This window comes from Arachis stenosperma, chromosome 5 (assembly GCF_014773155.1).
Source record: "Arachis stenosperma cultivar V10309 chromosome 5, arast.V10309.gnm1.PFL2, whole genome shotgun sequence".
Classification (NCBI taxonomy): Eukaryota; Viridiplantae; Streptophyta; class Magnoliopsida; order Fabales; family Fabaceae; genus Arachis; species Arachis stenosperma.
Genome location: NC_080381.1, coordinates 64,111,140 through 64,134,249, shown reverse-complemented (window position 1 = coordinate 64,134,249; position 23,110 = coordinate 64,111,140). Strand labels below are relative to the sequence as shown.

At 39.5% G+C, this 23,110-nt stretch overlaps 2 protein-coding genes across 2 annotated transcripts; one reads left to right on the top strand and one right to left on the bottom strand.

Moving 5' to 3' along the window:
- Positions 1 to 7,347: 7,347 nt before the first annotated feature.
- Positions 7,348 to 8,541, bottom strand: LOC130980847 (uncharacterized). The gene has a single exon (XM_057904489.1). The coding sequence runs from the start codon at positions 8,539 to 8,541 to the stop codon at positions 7,348 to 7,350; it is 1,194 nt and encodes a 397-aa protein (XP_057760472.1).
- A 5,637-nt stretch (positions 8,542 to 14,178) lies between these two features.
- LOC130980846 (uncharacterized) lies at positions 14,179 to 15,393 on the top strand. The gene has a single exon (XM_057904488.1). It carries the CDS (start codon positions 14,179 to 14,181, stop codon positions 15,391 to 15,393), a length of 1,215 nt encoding a protein of 404 aa, XP_057760471.1.
- The last annotated feature ends 7,717 nt before the right edge of the window (positions 15,394 to 23,110 follow it).

Sequence of the window (23,110 nt, the reverse complement as noted above, 5' to 3'; positions counted from 1 at the left end):
ACTCAATTTTTGAGGTGGAAAGAACTTTGCCAAGAAGGCATTGACTAGCTTTTCCCATGAGTCCAGGCTTTCTTTAGGTTGTGAGTCCAACCATGTCCTAGCTCTGTCTCTTACAACAAAAGGGAATAGCATAAGTCTGTAGACCTCAGGGTTAACCCCATTAGTCTTGACAGTGTCACAGATTTGCAAGAATTCAGCTAAGAACTGATGAGGATCTTCCAATGGAAGTCCATGGAACTTGCAATTCTGTTGCATTAGAGAAACTAATTGAGGCTTAAGCTCAAAGTTGTTTGCTCCAATGGCAGGGATAGAGATGCTTCTCCCAGAGAAGTCGGGAGTAGGTGCAGTAAAGTCACCCAGCACCTTCCTTGCATTGTTTGCATTGTTGTTGTTTTCGACTGCCATGTCTTCTTCTTTGAAGATTTCTGTTAGGTCCTCTACAGAGAGTTGTGCCTTAGCTTCTCTTAGCTTTCGCTTCAAGGTCCTTTCAGGTTCAGGGTCAGCTTCAACAAGAATACTTTTGTCTTTGTTCCTGCTCATATGAAAGAGAAGAGAACAAGAAAATGTGGAATCCTCTATGTCACAGTATAGAGATTCCTTGAGGTGTCAGAGAAGAAGAAAAATAGAAGGAAGAAGGAGAAGAACTCGAACTTAGTCAGATAGAGTTCGAATTGTGCATTGAGGAGGAGCAGTGCTCCATGAATAGAAGGATGTGAGAAGAGGGGAAGAGCTTTTTCGAAAATTAAATTAAAAAGATTTTTTTTAAAAAATTTTTGAAAAACTTTAATTGATTTTCGAAAATCAAGAGTGGGAAAGAAATCAAGTAATTTTTGAAAAAGACTTTGAAATTAGAAATCAAAAAGATATGATTGAAAACTGTTTTGAAAAAGATGTGATTAAAAAGATATGATTGAGAAGATATGATTTGAAAACAATTTTAAAAAGATTTGATTTTAAATATTAATAACTTGGCTATCAAGAAAAGATATGATTCAAACCTTAAACCTTTCTCAACAGAAAAGGCAACATACTTGAAATGTTCAATCAAATCATTAATTGTTAGCAAGTATCTTTGAAAAAGGAAAGAAATTGATTTTGAAAACATTTGATTGAAAAGATATGATTTGAAAAAGATTTGATTTTGAAAAACTTTGAAAACTTGAAAAAAATTGATTTGAAAACAAAATCCTCCCCCTTGTGCCATCCTGGCGTTAAACGCCCAGAATGGTGCACATTCTGGCGTTTAACGCCCAATGCACTACCTTTTTGGGCGTTAAACGCCCAACCAGGCATCCTGGCTGGCGTTTAAACGCCAGTCTGTCCTTCTTCACTGGGCGTTTTGAACGCCCAGCTTTTTCTATGTAATTCCTCTGCTGCATGTTCTGAATCTTCAGTTCCCTGTACTATTGACTTGAAAATAGAACCAAGATCAAATAAACAATGCATGCAAGACACCAAACTTAAAATTAGACACTAGACTCAAACAAGAAACATAAAATATTTTTGGTTTTTATGATTTTGAAATTTTTTTTGGATTTTTCGAAAATTATATGGAAATAGAAAATAAAGGTTTCAGAATTCTTAATTTGGATTCCAGGAATCATTGCAATGCTAGTCTAAGACTCCGGTCCAGGAATTAGACATGGCTTCACAGCCAGCCAAGCTTTCAAAAAAGCTTCGGTCCAAAACACTAGACATGGCAAATGGCCAGCCAAGCCTTAGCAGATCATTGCTCCAATAGCAAGATTGATAGAGATCAACAAGCTCTTGTGATGATCAGTTGAAACCTCGGTCCAATAGGCTTAGACATGGCTTCTCAGCCAGCCAGATTTCAACAGATCATCATGAAACTCTAGAACTCATTCTTAAGAATTCTGAAAAATACCTAATCTAAGCAACAAGATGAACCGTCAGTTGTCCATACACGAAACAATCCCCGGCAACGGCGCCAAAAACTTGGTGCGCGAAATTGTGAACAATACTTTTTACAACTCTCATAATCCCCGGTAATGAACCCCAAAAACTTGGTGTTCAATACCATGGCATAAACACAACTTCGCACAACTAACCAGCAAGTGCACTGGGTCGTCCAAGTAATAAACCTTACGCGAGTAAGGGTCGATCCCACGGAGATTATTGGTATGAAGCAAGCTATGGTCATCTTGTAAATCTTAGTCAGGCAAACTCAAATGGATATGGTGATATACGAATAAAACATAAAGATAAAGATAGAGATACTTATGTAATTCATTGGTGGGAATTTCAGATAAGCGTATGAAGATGCTGTGTCCCTTCCGTCTCTCTGCTTTCCTACTGTCTTCATCCAATCCTTCTTACTCCTTTCCATGGCAAGCTTATGCAAGGGTTTCACCGTTGTCAGTGGCTACCTCCCATCCTCTCAGTGGAAATGTTCAACGTACCCTGTCACGGCACGGCTATCCATCTGTCGGTTCTCGATCAGGCCGGAATAGAATCCAGTGATTCTTTTGCGTCTGTCACTAATGCCCCGCCCTCAGGAGTTTGAAGCACGTCACAGTTATTCAATCATTGAATCCTACTCAGAATACCACAGACAAGGTTAGACCTTCCGGATTCTCTTGAATGCCGCCATCAGTTCTAGCCTATACCACGAAGACTCTGATCTCACGGAATGGCTGGCTCGGTTGTCAGGCGAGCGCTCGGTTGTCAGGCGATCAACCATGCAGCGTGTATCAGGAATCCAAGAGATATTCACCCAATCTAAGGTAGAACGGAGGTGGTTGTCAGGCACACGTTCATAGGTGAGAATGATGATGAGTGTCACGGATCATCACATTCATCAAGTTGAAGAACAAGTGATATCTTAGAACAAGAACAAGCGGAATTGAATAGAAGAACAATAGTAATTGCATTAATACTCGAGGTACAGCAGAGCTCCACACCTTAATCTATGGTGTGTAGAAACTCCACCGTTGAAAATACATAAGAACAAGGTCTAGGCATGGCCGTGAGGCTAGCCTCCCAATGATCTAAGATAGTATAAGAACAAAGATAGCTACCAAGATATCTAAATACAATAGTAAAAGGTCCTACTTATAGAGAACTAGTAGCCTAAGGTTTACAGAGATGAATAAATGACATAAAAATCCACTTCCGGGCCCACTTGGTGTGTGCTTGGGCTGAGCAATGAAGCATTTTCGTGTAGAGACTCTTCTTGGAGTTAAACACCAGCTTTTGTGCCAGTTTGGGCGTTTAACTCCCATTTTGGTGCCAGTTCCGGCGTTTAACGCTGGAAATTCTGAAGGTGACTTTGAACGCCGGTTTGGGCCATCAAATCTTGGGCAAAGTATGGACTATCATATATTGCTGGAAAGCCCAGGATGTCTACTTTCCAACGACGTTGAGAGCGTGCTAATTGGGCTTCTGTAGCTCCAGAAAATCCACTTCGAGTGCAGGGAGGTCAGAATCCAACAGCATCTGCAGTCCTTTTCAGTCTCTGAATCAGATTTTTGCTCAGGTCCCTCAATTTCAGCCAGAAAATACCTGAAATCACAGAAAAACACACAAACTCATAGTAAAATCCAGAAAAGTGAATTTTAACTAAAAACTAATAAAAATATACTAAAAACTAAACCAAATATACTAAAAACATACTAAAAACAATGCCAAAAAGTGTACAAATTATCCGCTCATCAGGACGCGTGCGCGTTAATGGCGTGTATGCGCGAGTACAGTTGTGCCCCTGGCACAGCGCTGGCACAAAGTTGGCCTAAGTCTCGGGTCATTTGTACCAGAGTTGGGAGATGGCACAGGTGCACGAACGCGCACAGTGCACTGACGCGTGCCTGATGGGGTTGGCTACCGGTGCGGACGCGCGCAGTGCGCAGACGCGTCAGTGCAGGCACAGACTAGGCACAAGTATGGCACAATTATGGCACAACTCTCAGATTTTTATACCAGGGAGTTCATAGTGCACCATCGGCGTGCGCGCGCACAGTGTGCTTGCGCGTCGATGGTCAATTTGCAAGGGGACACGCAGGCGGCATGCACGCTGGCGCGTGGGTGCCTGACATGAAGTAGACACAAAGTGGGCACAACTCTCGTATTTTTGGCCCAGGAGTAAGAATGCACAGTGCCCTCGCGCGAGGATGCCCTTTTTTCTTGCTCTTTTTTTTGACACAACATAGAAGAAGCTATTCTAACACATTTTTGGCAGGTGTTCAAGCTAGTAGTCAAGAAAACACACTCAAATTCATGCACTATTCAAAACATAGCATTCTCTCCACTTCAACAATTCTTCCATACCAAATGATGAAATCTATCTAAATATCCTAGTTATCCAACAAGATCAATAAAACTAGCATTCCTAAGCAATCAACAACATCAAGAAGTCACAAAATTTACAAGAATCTAAAGCTAAAAGCAAGATGGTATACACAAGGAAGATCTTACCACGGTGGGGTGCCTCCTACCAAGAAGTTTTCTTTAACGTCCTTAAGTTATACGGTCAGTCGCTCAAGCTTCTCCTTCTCTAGGTGCATCCGCCAATAGGAACACCTCTAGCTCTTTTGGGAGCTTGTAGCCATGGTATTTCTTCACACTATGTCCATTCACCTTGAAAGTTGCTTCACTTTTAGGATCAAACAACTCCACCACTCCATAGGGCTTTATCTCCTTCACCTTGAAAGGTCCTTCCCATCTAGAGCGGAGCTTGCCAGGTATGAAACAAAGCCTCGAATTGTAGAAGAGAACCTCATCACCTTCTTGGAAGTCCTTCTTCCGGATGTGATGGTCATGGAATGCTTTAGTCTTTTCCTTGTAAATTCGGGCATTCTCATACGCTTCGTTCCTCAAACACTCGAGCTCCTCTAGCTGCAATTTTCTGGCTACTCCGGCTTGGGTCAAATCCATGTTGCACCGCATTACTGCCCAATAGGCTTTGTGCTTAATCTCCACCGGAAGGTGGAATGCCTTACCATAGACGATTCGGAAGGGACTCATCCCTAATGGAGTCTTGTAGGCCGTTCTATACGCCCATAGTGCATCTCCTAACCGGAGGCTCCAATCCTTCCTTTGTGGATTGACCACTTTCTCTAAGATTCTCTTAATCTCCCGGTTGGACACTTCCACTTGTCTGTTGGTTTGCTGATGATAAGCAGTGGCAAACTTATGCACTACCCCATAGCGCTTGAGCAGTGCCTCTACCTTCCTGTTACAAAAGTGTGATCCTTGGTCGCTCACGATTGCTCGTGGCGACCCATAACGGCATACAATGTAGTTTCTAATAAAAGAGATGACAGTATTGGCGTCGTCAAGGCGGGTAGGTATTGCTTCCACCCACTTTGACACGTAGTCAACCACTAACAGAATATACAGATACCCACTGGAGTTGGGAAACGGTCCCATAAAGTCAATGCCCTATACATCAAATATCTCACAGAACAACATAGGTTATTGAGGCATCTTAACCCTTTGGGACGTGTTTCCTGACTTCTGACGCTGATGGCAAGACACACATAACTGGTTAGCATCCTTGAATAAGGTTGGCCACCAGAATCCACAATCCAACACCTTTTTAGCGGTCCTTTGTGGGCCAAAGTGGCCACCACATTCGGACGAATGGCAAGCTTCAAGAATGGGTTGGATTTCAAACTCTGGGACACATCTTCGAATTACTTGGTCCACTCCCCTTTTTCACAAGTGAGGGTCATCCCAAATTTAGTATTTAGAATCACTCCTCAACTTATCCCTTTGGTGTTTAGAAAAGTTAGGAAGGAAGAGTTTCGCTACCAAGTAGTTTGCCATTGGGGAAAACCAAGGAAAGCTATCCGACACAGCATGCAAACTATCCAATGGGAATGAGTCATTGATCTGAAATGGATCAGATTTTAAATTCTCAAGGCGGCTTAAATGATTTGCAACCAAGTTTTGAGATCCACTCCGGTCCCTAATCTCAATGTCGAATTCTTGCAAAAGCAAGATCCAACGTATGAGTCTAGGTTTTGACTCATTCTTTGACAATAAGTATTTCAAAGCTGCATGATCCGTGTATACCACTATCTTTGATCCTAGAAAATAAGATCTGAATTTATCTAAAGCATGAACAATAGCTAGGAGTTCCTTTTCAGTAGTGGTATAGTTGGATTGTGCTGCATCAAGTGTTTTAGAAGAGTATGCAATGACATAAGGGAGTTTACCATCGCGCTGTGCAAGCGCGGCACCTATAGCATGGTTTGACGCATCGCACATTATCTCAAATGGCAACGTCTAGTTGGGGCCTCGCACAATCGGTGCCGTGGTAAGAGCTCTCCTTAGCTCTTCAAAAGCTTTCACACATTCACTGTCAAACTCAAAGTCCACATCTTTTTAGAGTAGGCGCGACAATGGCAAAGCAATCTTGCTGAAATCTTTGATAAAGCGCCTATAGAATCCTGCATGTCCTAAAAACGAGCGGATCTCCCTCATAGATCAGGGGTGAGATAAAGTGGTGATAACATCGACTTTGGCCGGGTCTATAGAAATTCCTTCATGAAATACTACATGTCCTAACATTATACCTTGTCTTACCATAAAGTGACATTTCTCAAAATTCAAGACAAGGTTAGTGTAAACACATCTAGCTAAGACCTTGGCCAAGTTCTTCAAGCAACAATCAAATGAAGTTCCATAAACACTGAAGTCATCCATAAAGACTTCCAGACAACTCTCCATTAGATCGGAAAAAACACTGGTCATGCACCACTGAAAAGTAGCAGGTGCATTACATAGTCCAAATGGCATCCTTTTGTAGGCAAAGGTGCTAAAAGGGCAAGTGAATGTGGTCTTTTCCTGATCTTCAGGAGCAATGTGAATTTGGAAGTAACCAGTGAATCCATCAAGAAAGCAGTAATGGGATTTACCCGCCAAACGGTCCAACATCTGATCGATAAAGGGCAAAGGGTAGTGGTCCTTCCTTGTAGCGGCATTCAACCTTCTATAATCGATGCACAGTCACCATGCATTTTGTACTCTCTTGGTGACCACTTCACCATCATTCTTTTTAACCGCAGTGATGCCTGATTTCTTGGGAACAACCTGGACCGGACTCACCCACTCACTGTCAAAAATCAGGTATATGATACCCGCATCAAGTAGCCTAGTGACCTCCTTCTTTACCACATCGAGGATGGTTGGGTTGAGCCTCCTTTGCAGTTGCCTAACCGGCCTAGCTCCCTCTTGGAGAAATATACGATGCATGCACTTGCGAGGGTCAATCCCCACAATATCGGCTAGGCTCTAACCAATTGCCTTCTTATACTTTCTGAGAACGTCTAGGAGCTTTTCTTCTTCTTCACTAGAATGCTCACTAGCAATAATGACCAAAAATTTTTAGTTGTCCTCTAAAAAAGTATACTTCAAATGAGATGAAAGAAGCTTCAATTCACTCTTTGCCTCAAGCTGAGGTTCCTTTTCGTCAAGCTCACGGAGTTCATTCTCAACAACTTTCTCATGTTCACCTTCTTGGTCATCCGTCTCTACAACAATATGGTAGCACAACTTGTTATGGTCTTCTTCTTGCACTTCCACTACCACTTCATCAATTACATCACATCGGAGAACAGAATGCTCTTCAAGAGGATGCTTCATGGCTTCTTCTAAATTGAACTTGATAGTCTTATCTCCAACCTCAAAGGAATATATGCCGGTGAAGGCATCTAACTTGAATTTAGAGGTCTTAAGGAAGGGTCTACCAAGTAGAACGGAGGATGAGCTTCTATTTTCTGTTGGAGGCATTTCAAGGATGTAAAAGTAAACCGGAAAGACCAAATCCTTGATCGCCATAAGTACATCTTCGGCTATTCCTATTACTATGATCACACTTTTATCGGCTAAGGCAAACCTCGCCGCCGACTTCTTTAATGGAGCTAAATTCAACCGCACAAAGGTAGAAAGTGGCATGATGCTTACACAAGCTCCAAGGTCACACATACAATCATGAAAAGTGCGTCCACCAATACAACAAGACACCAAACAAGGCACAAGGTTACCACATTTCTTTGGAATAGGTTCCATCAAGGAAGAAATTGAACTATCCAAGGATAATGTCTCCAATTCTCCTATCCTATCCTTGTGTGTACACAAGTCTTTCAAAAATTTTGCATACTTTGGAATTTGTTGAATAGCATCAAGAAGTGGTATGGTTACCTCAACCTTCTTGAACACTTGAAGCATGTTCAAATCGAATTCCGGTGTCTTCTTTGCTTTTTTCACCATGGAAGGGAATGGAATAGGGATTGACTCATCCACTATAGCTTTCCTCTTGGGTTCCTTGAGGTTTACTCCTTCTTCCTCATGCCTTTTGTCTACCTCCCCCTCTTCATGTGGAGCTTCAACAACCACTTCTTCCTCATGAATGTCCTCCAAGACCCTTGGAAGTATCTCCTCCAATGTAGTTCCCGATCGTAGAGTGATGGCGTTGAGACCGCCCTTTGGGTTTGGTTGGGGTTGGGATGGAAGGTTAGAAGAACTTGAGGGTTGGTTGGTGTTGTTGTTGGAGGTAGGGGGTTGGTTTGACATGACCATCTTCGAAAGCATGTTGGTGAGGTTAGCTAATTGAGCGCCCAAGGCATCAAATTGAGCCTCATTTCGCTCATCTCATTTCTCTATAGCGGCTCTAAGCTCATCAACTTTATTGGTGGGAGATGGAGAGGTTTGGTTGGATTGTTGTCTATGGTGTGGTGCTTGGTACTTGGTGTAGCTGTTTTGGTTTTGGTTGGAGTGATTTTGGTTGGCTTGGTAGTTGGTGTTGTTATGGTGGTATTGAGATGAAGATTGGTTATTGTTGTGATGAGAAGAAGAGTTATTCCATCTTTGGTTTTGATTGCTCCCTTGTGCATTATCTCTCCAACCTTGATGTTGATTACTACCATGAGGGCAGTTATTTTGGCCTTGAGAAGGATAGGGTGGACGGTTGTTGTAATTCACATTGGGCACTACAAGGCCATGTTCCTCTTGAATTTGATGGCATTGATCGGTGTAATGTGTAGTGCTAGAGCACAAACCACAAATCCTATGAGGGCCTTCAAGTTGAGCAACTGGAGGTGGAGCTTGGATGGCTTGGATGGAGTAGAATTCCTTTTGATCCTTTTGTATTTGCGTGAGGATGGTGGTCATATCCCCAAGTGCTTTGATTAGGCTTGATTTGGAAGGGGACGGTTCTACCACACCCTTGAGAGGATTACTTCTCACCCTTGTATGTTGTGTAGCTTCAACAACATCCTTTATCAAATTCCAAGCTTTTCCCTCCGTCTTATTTTTTGAAAGCGAACCACCGCTAGAAGCGGTGAGCAATCTTCTATCTTCCATACAAAGACCTTCGGTGAAGTAGCTAATCAGCAAGTGAGTGTTCATTCCATGGTGTGGACAAGATTCTAATAGCCTCTTGAACCGAGACCAATACTCGTACAAACTCTCTTGGTCTCTTTGCATTATACCCGAAATCTCCTTCCGGATGTAATCGGTCTTTTCCGGTGGGAAGAATTTATCTAGGAACTCTCTTCTCGAGAAATCCTAATTGGTCGCAATCTCATCCGGTAGCAAATAAAACAATGTCTTTGCTTGCGCTTTAAGAGAGAAAGGGAAGGCAAAAACCATGATAGCCACCTCATCAGCTCCATGCCTTCGAGCCGTAGAACAAGCAACTTGAAAATCCTTTAGATGTCGGATAGGGTCTTGACCCGGCAACCCATGATACTTAGGTAGTAGATTTATCAAGCTACTCTTTAATTCAAAGTTTGGATCAAGGTTAGAATACCTTGCTTGCAACGGTTGAAGTATGATATCCAGAGCTCCTTGCTCATGCAAAGTGATCCGGTGTGGCTTCGCCATGTGTGGCTCACCTGTAGGATGCAAAGATGTATTAGTAGAGCCAACAGAAGAATAAGAAGTAGCGGACTCCAAGTCACTCTTGGTACCGTCTAGTGATTCGGTATGTTTCTCAAGAGGGGCCGAAGCTGTAACAACCCTAATTTTCGAGTACGTGAGATCTTTTCTAAAGATACGGAGAACTCCGGAGGATCGGTAAAAGGAGAACCTTTGATATATCATCAAGTATCTCAATCCTCATTGTCATTATGTCATCTTTAAGCTAGAACCTTTTCCGAGTCAAGCTCGATAACGCAGTCACGAAGAACATAGTTTTTGAACCGTATCGGTTAGGAGTTTTGATCCGATTTTCCGTAAATAGTCTCAGTTTGACGAACCGGACTCGATTCATGAGAAAAGAGAGATAATAGGGTAATATCATCATTATATGAGTATTAGAAGCTTCTTGAATTATATTATAAGGTTACCTGGTCAGTTCTAGTTAAAAACAGAAAATCGGTTTAACCGGGTTCACAGTTTACTGGTGCAGCTTAGCACCAGCACTCTCTGATGACTTTAGCAATGCTAAGGCCTCATCATACATGTTTTATTCTCATAATAAATATGTTACTAGTGTCATTTATGCTAGTAGCTCAGAAAATAATTTTTAGAGATATTTTTACGAGTGTTCCGATACACCTAGTTTTAGTTGTTATACACCTGAGATATTTTAATATTATTTTAATCCACCTCCAAGCCAACCAATCACAACTCACCCTACACCCCCAAAACCCCCAAGGCTGCCTCATTTGCTCATTGTGGCCGAAAATCACCAAGAGAAAAAGGAGAGAAAGTTCTTGGTTCATAAATCTTCAAAGCTTGATTTCTTCTGAACTAAAACTCAAATCAAAACTCCGATTTCACCAAAATGATCCTCTCTTCTTCCTCTACATAACCATGTGACTTATCAAGGCTGAAAATAAGGTGAGATGGCTGTTCCTTTCCCCTTTTAATTCGGTTTTCAAGGAAAACCATGCAAAACATGTGTTTTCTTGATGTTCTTCCTTAGGAATCATGCTTAACTTGACTTGTGGGCCAAGAAACGTGACTTTCCAGAAAGTCTAAGGTTAGAAATCACTTCCTAACAAGCTGGGTGAGATTTGGTTAGTTGAGGATTTTTGGATTTAAAGTTGTTCTTGATGTGATTTAGGAAGAAAAAGTGCTTAAGGACCACCTGAAAGAGTAACCGGATTTGAGGCAGCAAATCAAAGTAGGGTGTCACGAAATTAATCTTGATTATTTGTGTTTGAGATGTGTGAATGTTGTATTATTTGGTTGTGCTAAAAATTGGTTGCATATATGATTGATTCTTGGTGAAAATTTGGTGAAATTCTGATGAAATTTGATGAAATTTAAGCTTTAAAGTTCATGTTCTTGGGCAGCTGGGAAAAACGAAACCCTAAGCTTAAATTGAGGTTCAATTTGTGTTGAAATCATGAAGAAAAGATGTGGTTTTAGTTGCCGCTAATTTATTATGAATTGTAGTAAAAATCGGTTGCTGAAAAGACTGAAAAACGGGTAAAAACAGAGAAAGAATCTGAAGAATTTTTGAAGAACATGAAGAACACTTTGAGTGTGATGAAGAACAATGAAGAACAGGCCTTAGATCTTAAAAAGGGCAAGGAAGTAAAATTTTTGGTGTTTTAGGGGTTGTCTGGTAATTTCTGAAAGTTAGGGTGGTAAAAGTAGAAATATTAAGTTACGGGAGGTAAAAAGTGAATTTTAAAGGTTAAAGGTAAAGATAAGGTAATTTTCGAAAATATATTAATAAAATAATAAATAATAATAAAATATTAAATAATAATATTTAATTAAAAATAATATTTTAATAAAAATAATAAAATAATGCAGGAAAGACAGTTTTCTGTAAAAGCTTTAGAAAGACAACTTTAAGTACAGAATCTCATAATTACCTTCATAAAACACTTAGGGAGTGGTAATAACATGTTAGTGAGAAAAAGATAAAGAAAAGATAAAGGTTGAAGAAAAGATAAAAGTCAAAGAAAAAGTCTGTAAAGTTTTAATGACAGAAAACAGACAGAGATTAGTGAACGAATTAGGGCAACTTAGATAGTACTTGAGTTGTGACTAGGGTTAGGTATTATATGAAAAGTTAAACTGTTTCAGTATAGACTTAATGAACCTATACTTGGGACAAGCTAACTATTCATACCGAAATTTACATAAGCTTCAACTATATATGTTAAGCAGAGAAAATCAGAGCAGAGTAGGGAAACACAGAGAACAGAATAATCAGAGTTGAGGAAAGAGATAAAGAGAAGAAGAGTAATATATATATAAAGGAAATAGTAATCAGAGAAAAATAAAGAGATACAGAAAACAGAGTAATTAGAGCAGAGTAAAGAGATAAAGAGAAAGTTAAGAAAGGTTTAGGAATATGTGTTAAGGATTCAAAGGGAAAGAGGAAATGAAGATTGATTTGTGGATTTGTTGAGGTTGAAAAAGGATAACGAAAAACGATAAAAGGCGGGAATACCCCACAAACTGTTAGTTGTTTAACTACGGGGGACACCCATGAACTGATAATTGGTTGAATTCGGGAAGTACCCACGAACTGAATGATCATTGATCTCGGGGAAACCCATAAATTGTTATTTGTTTTATAAGCGGAAAAACCCACGGACTGATAATCATTGATTACGGGAATAACCCATGAATCGTTGTATGTTGATCTCGGGTATAACCCACGAACTGAAGATCACTATGTTATTGTGTATTGATCTCGGGGAATAACCCACGAACTGAAGATCTCTGTTTTATTGTTGTGAATTGATCTCGGGGACGCCCACGAACTGAGGATCACTGTTTCCCCTTGTGCGTATATTATGGGGTCAGGCTTTGCGCCGACTGCCGGTAGTCACGAAGGAGTGGTATTCTTACCACCGACACATATGCACTAAGGACACAAAGGGAAGCCATATCTGGGACTTGTTCCTAGGTAATGTCGGGATGCAGGGTGTAAACCGACACGTGAGCTCATGGCCTGCATAGGACAGACATGCATCATACTTGGTTGTGCATTTCCTCTGTCATGATTGTTGAGTAAATGTATGCTTTGTTTGTTTGTATTATATTCTTTGTATTTGTGTTGTATTTTCTTGTATTCTTTTGTTTGTGTCCTGCTTTCTGTTGTCTCTATTTTTTAATTTATCTGTCTTCTATTTACTGCTCATCTATATTCTGTTATTCATCTGCCAAACAACATAGAATTAATGAACTTAACTAATAACCCCGACCCTACTAAGAACTCCCCAGTTCTTACCCCTTCTCTCTCCCTTCCCCCTCCAGATGGAAGCATGAGTACCCTTCCGTAGTTCGCTGATGACTGTTCGTAAAGAGGATTCTGCTCTAGGTAGTCTTCTGAGTCTAGGGTGAATTCCGTTCTCTGTTCATATGTATATACGGTGAGGCCAGCCAACGTCTGCACCCCGCTTATCTACAAAATTTAGCCTAACTCCTTCGTACGATGTTGCTGTTATGTGGCCACTCGATGAAGTACATGAGAGATGCTCTCTGATGTCATATGATCGTGCTGAGGAGTAGTATACGACCTTCCACCTTTTGATGACGTTCCACCTGACTTGAGTTTAGAAGACCTAGAACGTATTTTCCCTCGCTTTAGTAGGTTAGAGGGACTTGGTGAGTATAGAGTCTAGGCTAGCCTAGGCGCCAGCTTAGGGACTTCTTGAACAGGTCAGGGCCTAGGATGTTGTATGTATATATATGTATATAGTTATTATTTAGCTATATCTAGGGGTGTTTTAACTAACGGTCTATGTTCTAATAAAGCTGGATCACGGAATGTTATCAACTGCTTGAGATGTATTTATGTGTGGTTGTTTATAACTGTTTTATCTATTATTATTTGTGAATTGCTTATGAATGATTCTGTTTATTAATCCAAATGTTTTCAAAAAAAAAAAGTACCTCGCAAATTTACTACGTTTTTAACAACGAATCAGGCTCATATGATAAATAATAGATAATAATTAGGAAGACAAGTTGGTAGCGCTCAGTTTTTAGTATGATCATGACGTACAAGAAATTGGGTCGTTACAATTTGGTATCAGAGCGGTTCGTTCCCAGTAGAGCCTGGGGAGTGGACTGACTATGCTTCATTGCATACTCTGTTGTGTGTCTCATGCTTATAGGATATCTCAATGATATGTGTTGCATGATCGTTTCTGTGTTTTTATTTTGGGAATGTTCACACTTAACTTGAGGTATTGAGACTGATCACCTTAATAACAATTGTTTGGTGTGAACAGGACTACAATGAGACCACAGAGACGGAGTGCGCGAGAAGGAACCCCTAGTGATAACCGAGAGAGAGAACAGGAAACGTTTATGACTACCATGAACGCTGTAGCTGAGGCAGTGCGTGAGGCTGCAGTTGCAGCGGCTAGGGCTGTTGACCGTCTTGGAGTGAGAAACAGGAATGAGAATGAGCATGGGGAAGATAGTAGGAATGATGAGAACAACTTAGGGCATCCTGAAAGACCTATGACCCTTGCGACCTTTCTAAAGGTTAACCCGCCTAAGTTTAAAGGTACACTCGTTGCGACCGATGCTGACAACTGGTTTCGAGGTATCGAACGATCACTGCGAGCGCAACATGTTCCGGAAGGCCAACACGTGGAGTTCGCTACTTATATGCTGGAAGGAGAAGCGGAGCATTGGTGGCAGGGGATACAGCGACTACTGCAACAGAATGAAAATGACATTCCTTGGGATACCTTTAGGGATGAATTTTATAAGAAGTATTTCCCGAGAGCAGCACGTGATGCCAAGGAGATGGAGCTTATGCAGCTGAAACAAGGGGATATGACTATTGCTGAGTATGCCCGTAAATTCGATGACTTGTGTCGTTTCTCCAAGATTTGTCAAGGGAACCCAGCAGACTTTGAGGAATGGAAGTGTTTAAAGTTTGAAGGAGGACTCCGAGAAGAACTAATGAATTCTGTTGTTCCGCTAGAAATACGAAATTTTGCTGAACTAGTGAATAAAAGTAAACTAGTGGAAGAATGTTCAAAGAAGTTGGCGATAGCTCGAGCAAGTCGTAGGGAGGATTTACAAAGAGACTTTGTTCAGAATTTAGCCCCTCAAGGTCGCAACTTTAAAGCCATTGGTCAATTCCAGCATTGGAATGGAAACCACCGAGCTGTCAGCCTTCTAACTTGCAATAATGGTAGTGACAATAACCGTGACATTCGACAAGGACATGAGAGTCAACCTCACCAAGCTCAGAATGGTGTAATATGCCCAACTTGTGGAAAGAACAATGGTAGTAGGCTTTGCCGGGTTAGAACAGGTTTATGTTACTATTGTAATAAGGAAAGACATCGGGTAAGAGACTGTCGGAAAAGAATGGTAGATGAGTCTGCTGGCAACACTATAAAGTTTGGATCTATCGCTCGAGGTAAGTTCTATGCTAAGAATTTGCTTAAGTCAGATATCATTGCAACTTTTTACCTACGCCTCAAATTTTGAGGGCAAAATTTTCTTTTAGGAAGGTAGAATGTAACAACCCTAATTTTCGAGTACGTGAGATCTTTTCTAAAGATACGGAGAACTCCGGATGATCGGTAAAAGGAGAACCTTTGATATATCATCAAGTATCTCAATCCTCATTGTCATTATGTCATCTTTAAGCTAGAACCTTTTCTGAGTCAAGCTCGATAACGCAGTCACGAAGAACATAGTTTTTGAACCGTATCGGTTAGGAGTTTTGATCCGGTTTTCCGTAAATAGTCTCAGTTTGACGAACCGGACTCGATTCATGAGAAAAGAGAGATAATAGGGTAATATCATCATTATATGAGTATTAGAAGCTTCTTGAATGATATTATAAGGTTACCTGGTCAGTTTTAGTTAAAAACAGAAAATCGGTTTAACCGGGTTCACAGTTTACTGGTGCAGCTTAGCACCAGCACTCTCTGATGACTTTAGCAATGCTAAGGCCTCATCATACATGTTTTATTCTCATAATAAATATGTTACTAGTTTCATTTATGCTAGTAGCTCAGAAAATAATTTTTAGAGATATTTTTACGAGTGTTCCGATACACCTAGTTTTAGTTGTTATACACCTGAGATATTTTAATATTATTTTAATCCACCTCCAAGCCAACCAATCACAACTCACCCTACACCCCCAAAACCCCCAAGGCTGCCTCATTTGCTCATTGTGGCCGAAAATCACCAAGAGAAAAAGGAGAGAAAGTTCTTGGTTCATAAATCTTCAAAGCTTGATTTCTTCTGAACTAAAACTCAAATCAAAACTCCGATTTCACCAAAATGATCCTCTCTTCTTCCTCTACATAACCATGTGACTTATCAAGGCTGGAAATAAGGTGATATGGCTGTTCCTTTCCCCTTTCAATTCGGTTTTCAAGGAAAACCATGCAAAACATGTGTTTTCTTGATGTTCTTCCTTAGGAATCATGCTTAACTTGACTTGAGGGCCAAGAAACGTGACTTTCCAGAAAGTCTAAGGTTAGAAATCACTTCCTAACATGCTGGGTGAGATTTGGTTAGTTGAGGATTTTTGGATTTAAAGTTGTTCTTGATGTGATTTAGGAAGAAAAAGTGCTTAAGGACCACCTGAAAGAGTAACCGGATTTGAGGCAGCAAATCAAAGTAGGGTGTCACGAAATTAATCTTGATTATTTGTGTTTGAGATGTGTTAATGTTGTATTATTTGGTTGTGCTAAAAATTGGTTGCATATATGATTGATTCTTGGTGAAAATTTGGTGAAATTCTGATGAAATTTGATGAAATTTAAGCTTTAAAGTTCATGTTCTTGGGCAGCTGGGAAAAACGAAACCCTAAGCTTAAATTGAGGTTCAATTTGTGTTGAAATCATGAAGAAAAGATGGGGTTTTAGTTGCCGCTAATTTATTATGAATTGTAGTAAAAATCGGTTGCTGAAAAGACTGAAAAACGGGTAAAAACAGAGAAAGAATATGAAGAATTTTTGAAGAACATGAAGAACACTTTGAGTGTGATGAAGAACAATGAAGAACAGGCCTTAGATCTTAAAAAGGGCAAGGAAGTTAAATTTTTGGTGTTTTAGGGGTTGTCTGGTAATTTCTGAAAGTTAGGGTGGTAAAAGTAGAAATATTAAAAGTTACGGGAGGTAATAAGTGAATTTTGAAGGTTAAAGGTAAAGATAAGGTAATTTTCGAAAATATATTAATAAAATAATAAATAATAATAAAATATTAAATAATAATATTTAATTAAAAATAATATTTTAATAAAAATAATAAAATAATGCAGGAAAGGCAGTTTTCTGTAAAAGCTTTAGAAAGACAACTTTAAGTACAGAATCTTATAATTACCTTCATAAAACACTTAGGGAATGGTAATAACATGTTAGTGAGGAAAAGATAAAGAAAAGATAAAGGTTGAAGAAAAGATAAAAGTCAAAGAAAAAGTCTGTAAAGTTTTAATGACAGAAAACAGACAGAGATTAGTGAACGAATTAGGGCAACTTAGATAGTACTTGAGTTGCGACTAGGGTTAGGTATTATATGAAAAGTTAAACTGTTTCAGTATAGACTTAATGAACCTATACTTGGGACAGGCTAACTATTCATACCGAAATTTACATAAGCTTCAACTATATATGTTAAGCAGAGAAAATCAGAGCAGTGTAGGGAAACACAGATAACAGAATAATCAGAGTTGAGGAAAGAGATAAAGAGAAGAAGAGTAATATATATATAAAGGAAGTAGTAATCAGAGAAAAATAAAGAGATACAGAAAACAGAGTAATTAGAGCAGAGTAAAGAGATAAAGAGAAAGTTAAGAAAGGTTTAGGAATATGTGTTAAGGATTCAAAGGGAAAGAGGAAATGAAGATTGATTTGTGGATTTGTTGAGGTTGAGAAAGGATAACGAAAAACGATAAAAGGCGGGAATACCCCACAAACTGTTAGTTGTTTAACTACGGGGGACACCCATGAACTGATAATTGGTTGAATTCGGGAAGTACCCACGAACTGAATGATCATTGATCTCGGGGAAACCCATAAATTGTTATTTGTTTTATAAGCGGGAAAAACCCACGGACTGATAATCATTGATTACGGGAATAACCCATGAATCGTTGTATGTGATCTCGGGTATAACCCACGAACTGAGATCACTATGTTATTGTGTATGATCTCGGGGAATAACCCACGAACTGAAGATCTCTGTTTTAATGTTGTGAATTGATCTCGGGGACGCCCACGAACTGAGGATCACTGTTTCCCCTTGTGTGTATATTATGAGGTCGGGCTTTGCGCCGACTGCCGGTAGTCACGAAGGAGTGGTATTCTTACCACCGACACATATACACTAAGGACACAAAGGGAAGCCATATCTGGGACTTGTTCCTAGGTAATGTCGGGATGCAGGGTGTAAACCGACACGTGAGCTCATGGCCTGCATAGGACAGACATGCATCATACTTAGTTGTGCATTTCCTCTGTCATGATTGTTGAGTAAATGTATGCTTTGTTTGTTTGTATTCTATTCTTTGTATTTCTGTTGTATTTTCTTGTATTCTTTTGTTTGTGTCCTGCTTTCTGTTGTCTCTATTTTTTAATTTATCTGTCTTCTATTACTGCTCATCTATATTCTATTCATTGCCAAACAACATAGAATTAATGAACTTAACTAATAACCCCGACCCTACTAAGAACTCCCAGTTCTTACCCTTCTCTCTCCCTTCCCCTCAGATGGAAGCATGAGTACCCTTCCGTAGTTCGCTGATGACTGTTCAAAGAGGATTCTGCTCTAGGTAGTCTTCTGAGTCTAGGGTGAATTCCGTTCTCTGTTCATATGTATATACGGTGAGGCCAGCCAAGTCTGCACCCGCTTATCTACAAACTTTAGCCTAACTCCTTCGTACGATGTTGCTGTTTGTGGCCACTCGATGAAGTACTTGAGAGATGCTCTCTGATGTCATATGATCGTGCAGAGGAGTAGTATACGACCTTCCACCTTTTGATGACGTTCCACCTGACTTGAGTTTAGAAGACCTAGAACGTATTTTCCCTCGCTTAGTAGGTTAGAGGGACTAGGTGAGTATAGAGTCTAGGCTAGCCTGGGCGCCAGCTTAGGGACTTCTTGAACAGGTCAGGGCCTAGGATGGTATGTATATATATGTATATTATTATTTAACTATATCTAGGGGTGTTTTAACTAACGGTCTATGTTCTAATAAAGCTGGATCACGGAATGTTATCAACTGCTTGAGATGTATTTATGTGGTGTTTATAACTGTTTTATCTATTATTATTGTGAATTGCTTATGAATGATTCTGTTATTAATCCAAATGTTTTCAAAAAAAAAAAGTACCTCACAAATTACTACGTTTTTAACAACGAATCAGGCTCATATGATAAATAATAGATAATAATTAGGAAGACAAGTTGGTAGCGCTCAGTTTTAGTATGATCATGACGTACAAGAAATGGTCGTTACAATTGGTATCAGAGCGGTTCTTCCCAGTAGAGCCTGGGGAGTGGACTGACTATGCTTCATTGCATACTCTGTTGGTGTCTCATGCTTATAGGATATCTCAATGATATGTTGCATGATCGTTTCTGTGTTTTTATTTGGGAATGTTCACACTTAACTTGAGGTATTGAGACTGATATTGAGACTGATCACCTTAATAACGATTGTTTGGTGTGACAGGACTACAATGAGACCACAGAGACGGAGTGCGCGAGAAGGAACCCCTAGTGATAATCGAGAGAGAGAACAGGAAACGTTTATGACTACCATGAACGCTGTAGCTGAGGCAGTGCGTGAGGCTGCAGTTGCAGCGGCTAGGGCTGTTGACCGTCTTGGAGTGAGAAACAGGAATGAGAATGAGCATGGGGAAGATAGTAGGAATGATGAGAACAACTTAGGGCATCCTGAAAGACCTATGACCCTTGCGACCTTCTAAAGGTTAACCCGCCTAAGTTTAAAGGTACACTCGTTGCGACCGATGCTGACAATGGTTTCGAGGTATCGAACGATCACTGCGAGCGCAACATGTTCCGGAAGGCCAACACGTGGAGTTCGCTACTTATATGCTGGAAGGAGAAGCGGAGCATTGGTGGCAGGGGATACAGCGACTACTGCAACAGAATGAAAATGACATTCCTTGGGATACCTTTAGGGATGAATTTATAAGAAGTATTTCCCGAGAGCAGCACGTGATGCCAAGGAGATGGAGCTTATGCAGCTGAAACAAGGGGATATGACTATTGCTGAGTATGCCCGTAAATTCGATGACTTGTGTCGTTTCTCCAAGATTTGTCAAGGGAACCCAGCAGACTTTGAGGAATGGAAGTGTTTAAAGTTTGAAGGAGGACTCCGAGAAGAACTAATGAATTCTGTTGTTCCGCTAGAAATATGAAATTTTGCTGAACTAGTGAATAAAAGTAAACTAGTGGAAGAATGTTCAAAGAAGTTGGCGATAGCTCGAGCAAGTCGTAGGGAGGATTTACAAAGAGACTTTGTTCAGAATTTAGCCCCTCAAGGTCGCAACTTTAAAGCCATTGGTCAATTCCAGCATTGGAATGGAAACCACCGGAAAAGAATGGTAGATGAGTCTGCTGGCAACACTATAAGTTTGGATCTATCGCTCGAGGTAAGTTCTATGCTAAGAATTTGCTTAAGTCAGATATCATTGCAACTTTTTACCTACGCCTCAAATTTTGAGGGCAAAATTTTCTTTTAGGAAGGTAGAATGTAACAACCCTAATTTTCGAGTACGTGAGATCTTTTCTAAAGATACGGAGAACTCCGGATGATCGGTAAAAGGAACCTTTGATATATCATCAAGTATCTCAATCCTCATTGTCATTATGTCATCTTTAAGCTAGAACCTTTCTGAGTCAAGCTCGATAACGCAGTCACGAAGAACATAGTTTTGAACCGTATCGGTAGGAGTTTTGATCCGGTTTTCCGTAAATAGTCTCAGTTTGACGAACCGGACTCGATTCATGAGAAAAGAGAGATAAGGGTAATATCATCATTATATGAGTATTAGAAGCTTCTTGAATGATATTATAAGGTTACCTGGTCAGTTTTAGTTAAAACAGAAAATCGGTTTAACCGGGTTCACAGTTTACTGGGTGCAGCTTAGCACCAGCACTCTCTGATGACTTTAGCAATGCTAAGGCCTCATCATACATGTTTATTCTCATAAATATGTTACTAGTTTCATTTATGCTAGTAGCTCAGAAAATAATTTTTAGAGATATTTTTACGAGTGTTCCGATACACCTAGTTTTAGTTGTTATACACCTGAGATATTTAATATTATTTTAATCCACCTCCAAGCCAACCAATCAACTCACCCTACACCCCCAAAACCCCCAAGGCTGCCTCATTTGCTCATTGTGGCCGAAAATCACCAAGAGAAAAAGGAGAGAAAGTTCTTGGTTCATAAATCTTCAAAGCTTGATTTCTTCTGACTAAACTCAAATCAAAACTCCGATTTCACCAAAATGATCCTCTCTTCTTCTCTACATAACCATGTGACTTATCAAGGCTGGAAATAAGGTGATATGGCTGTTCCTTTCCCCTTTCAATTCGGTTTTCAAGGAAAACCATGCAAACATGTGTTTTCTTGATTCTTCCTTAGGAATCATGCTTAACTTGACTTGAGGGCCAAGAAACGTGACTTTCCAGAAAGTCTAAGGTTAGAAATCACTTCCTAACATGCTGGTGAGATTTGGTTAGTTGAGGATTTTTGGATTTAAAGTTGTTCTTGATGTGATTTAGGAAGAAAAAGTGCTTAAGGACCACCTGAAAGAGTAACCGATTTGAGGCAGCAAATCAAAGTAGGGTGTCACGAAATTAATCTTGATTATTTGTGTTTGAGATGTGTTAATGTTGTATTATTTGGTTGTGCTAAAAATTGGTTGCATATATGATTGATTCTTGGTGAAAATTTGGTGAAATTCTGATGAAATTTGATGAAATTTAAGCTTTAAAGTTCATGTTCTTGGGCAGCTGGGAAAAACGAAACCCTAAGCTTAAATTGAGGTTCAATTTGTGTTGAAATCATGAAGAAAAGATGGGGTTTTAGTTGCCGCTAATTTATTATGAATTGTAGTAAAAATCGGTTGCTGAAAAGACTGAAAAACGGGTAAAAACAGAGAAAGAATATGAAGAATTTTTGAAGAACATGAAGAACACTTTGAGTGTGATGAAGAACAATGAAGAACAGGCCTTAGATCTTAAAAAGGGCAAGGAAGTTAAATTTTTGGTGTTTTAGGGGTTGTCTGGTAATTTCTGAAAGTTAGGGTGGTAAAAGTAGAAATATTAAAAGTTACGGGAGGTAATAAGTGAATTTTGAAGGTTAAAGGTAAAGATAAGGTAATTTTCGAAAATATATTAATAAAATAATAAATAATAATAAAATATTAAATAATAATATTTAATTAAAAATAATATTTAAAAAAATAATAAAATAATGCAGGAAAGGCAGTTTTCTGTAAAAGCTTTAGAAAGACAACTTTAAGTACAGAATCTTATAATTACCTTCATAAAACACTTAGGGAATGGTAATAACATGTTAGTGAGGAAAAGATAAAGAAAAGATAAAGGTTGAAGAAAAGATAAAAGTCAAAGAAAAGTCTGTAAGTTTTAATGACAGAAAACAGACAGAGATTAGTGAACGAATTAGGGCAACTTAGATAGTACTTGAGTTGCGACTAGGGTTAGGTATTATATGAAAAGTTAAACTGTTTCATAACTTGAACCTATACTTGGGACAGGCTAACTATTCATACCGAAATTTACATAAGCTTCAACTATATATGTTAAGCAGAGAAAATCAGAGCAGAGTAGGGAAACACAGATAACAGAATAATCAGAGTTGAGGAAGAGATAAAGAGAAGAAGAGTAATATATATATAAAGGAAGTAGTAATCAGAGAAAAATAAAGATACAGAAAACAGAGTAATTAGAGCAGAGTAAAGAGATAAGAGAAAGTTAAGAAAGGTTTAGGAATATGTGTTAAGGATTCAAAGGGAAAGAGGAAATGAAGATTGATTTGTGGATTTGTTGAGGTTGAGAAAGGATAACGAAAAACGATAAAAGGCGGGAATACCCCACAAACTGTTTGTTTAACTACGGGGGACACCCATGAACTGATAATTGGTTGAATTCGGGAAGTACCCACGAACTGAATGATCATTGATCTCG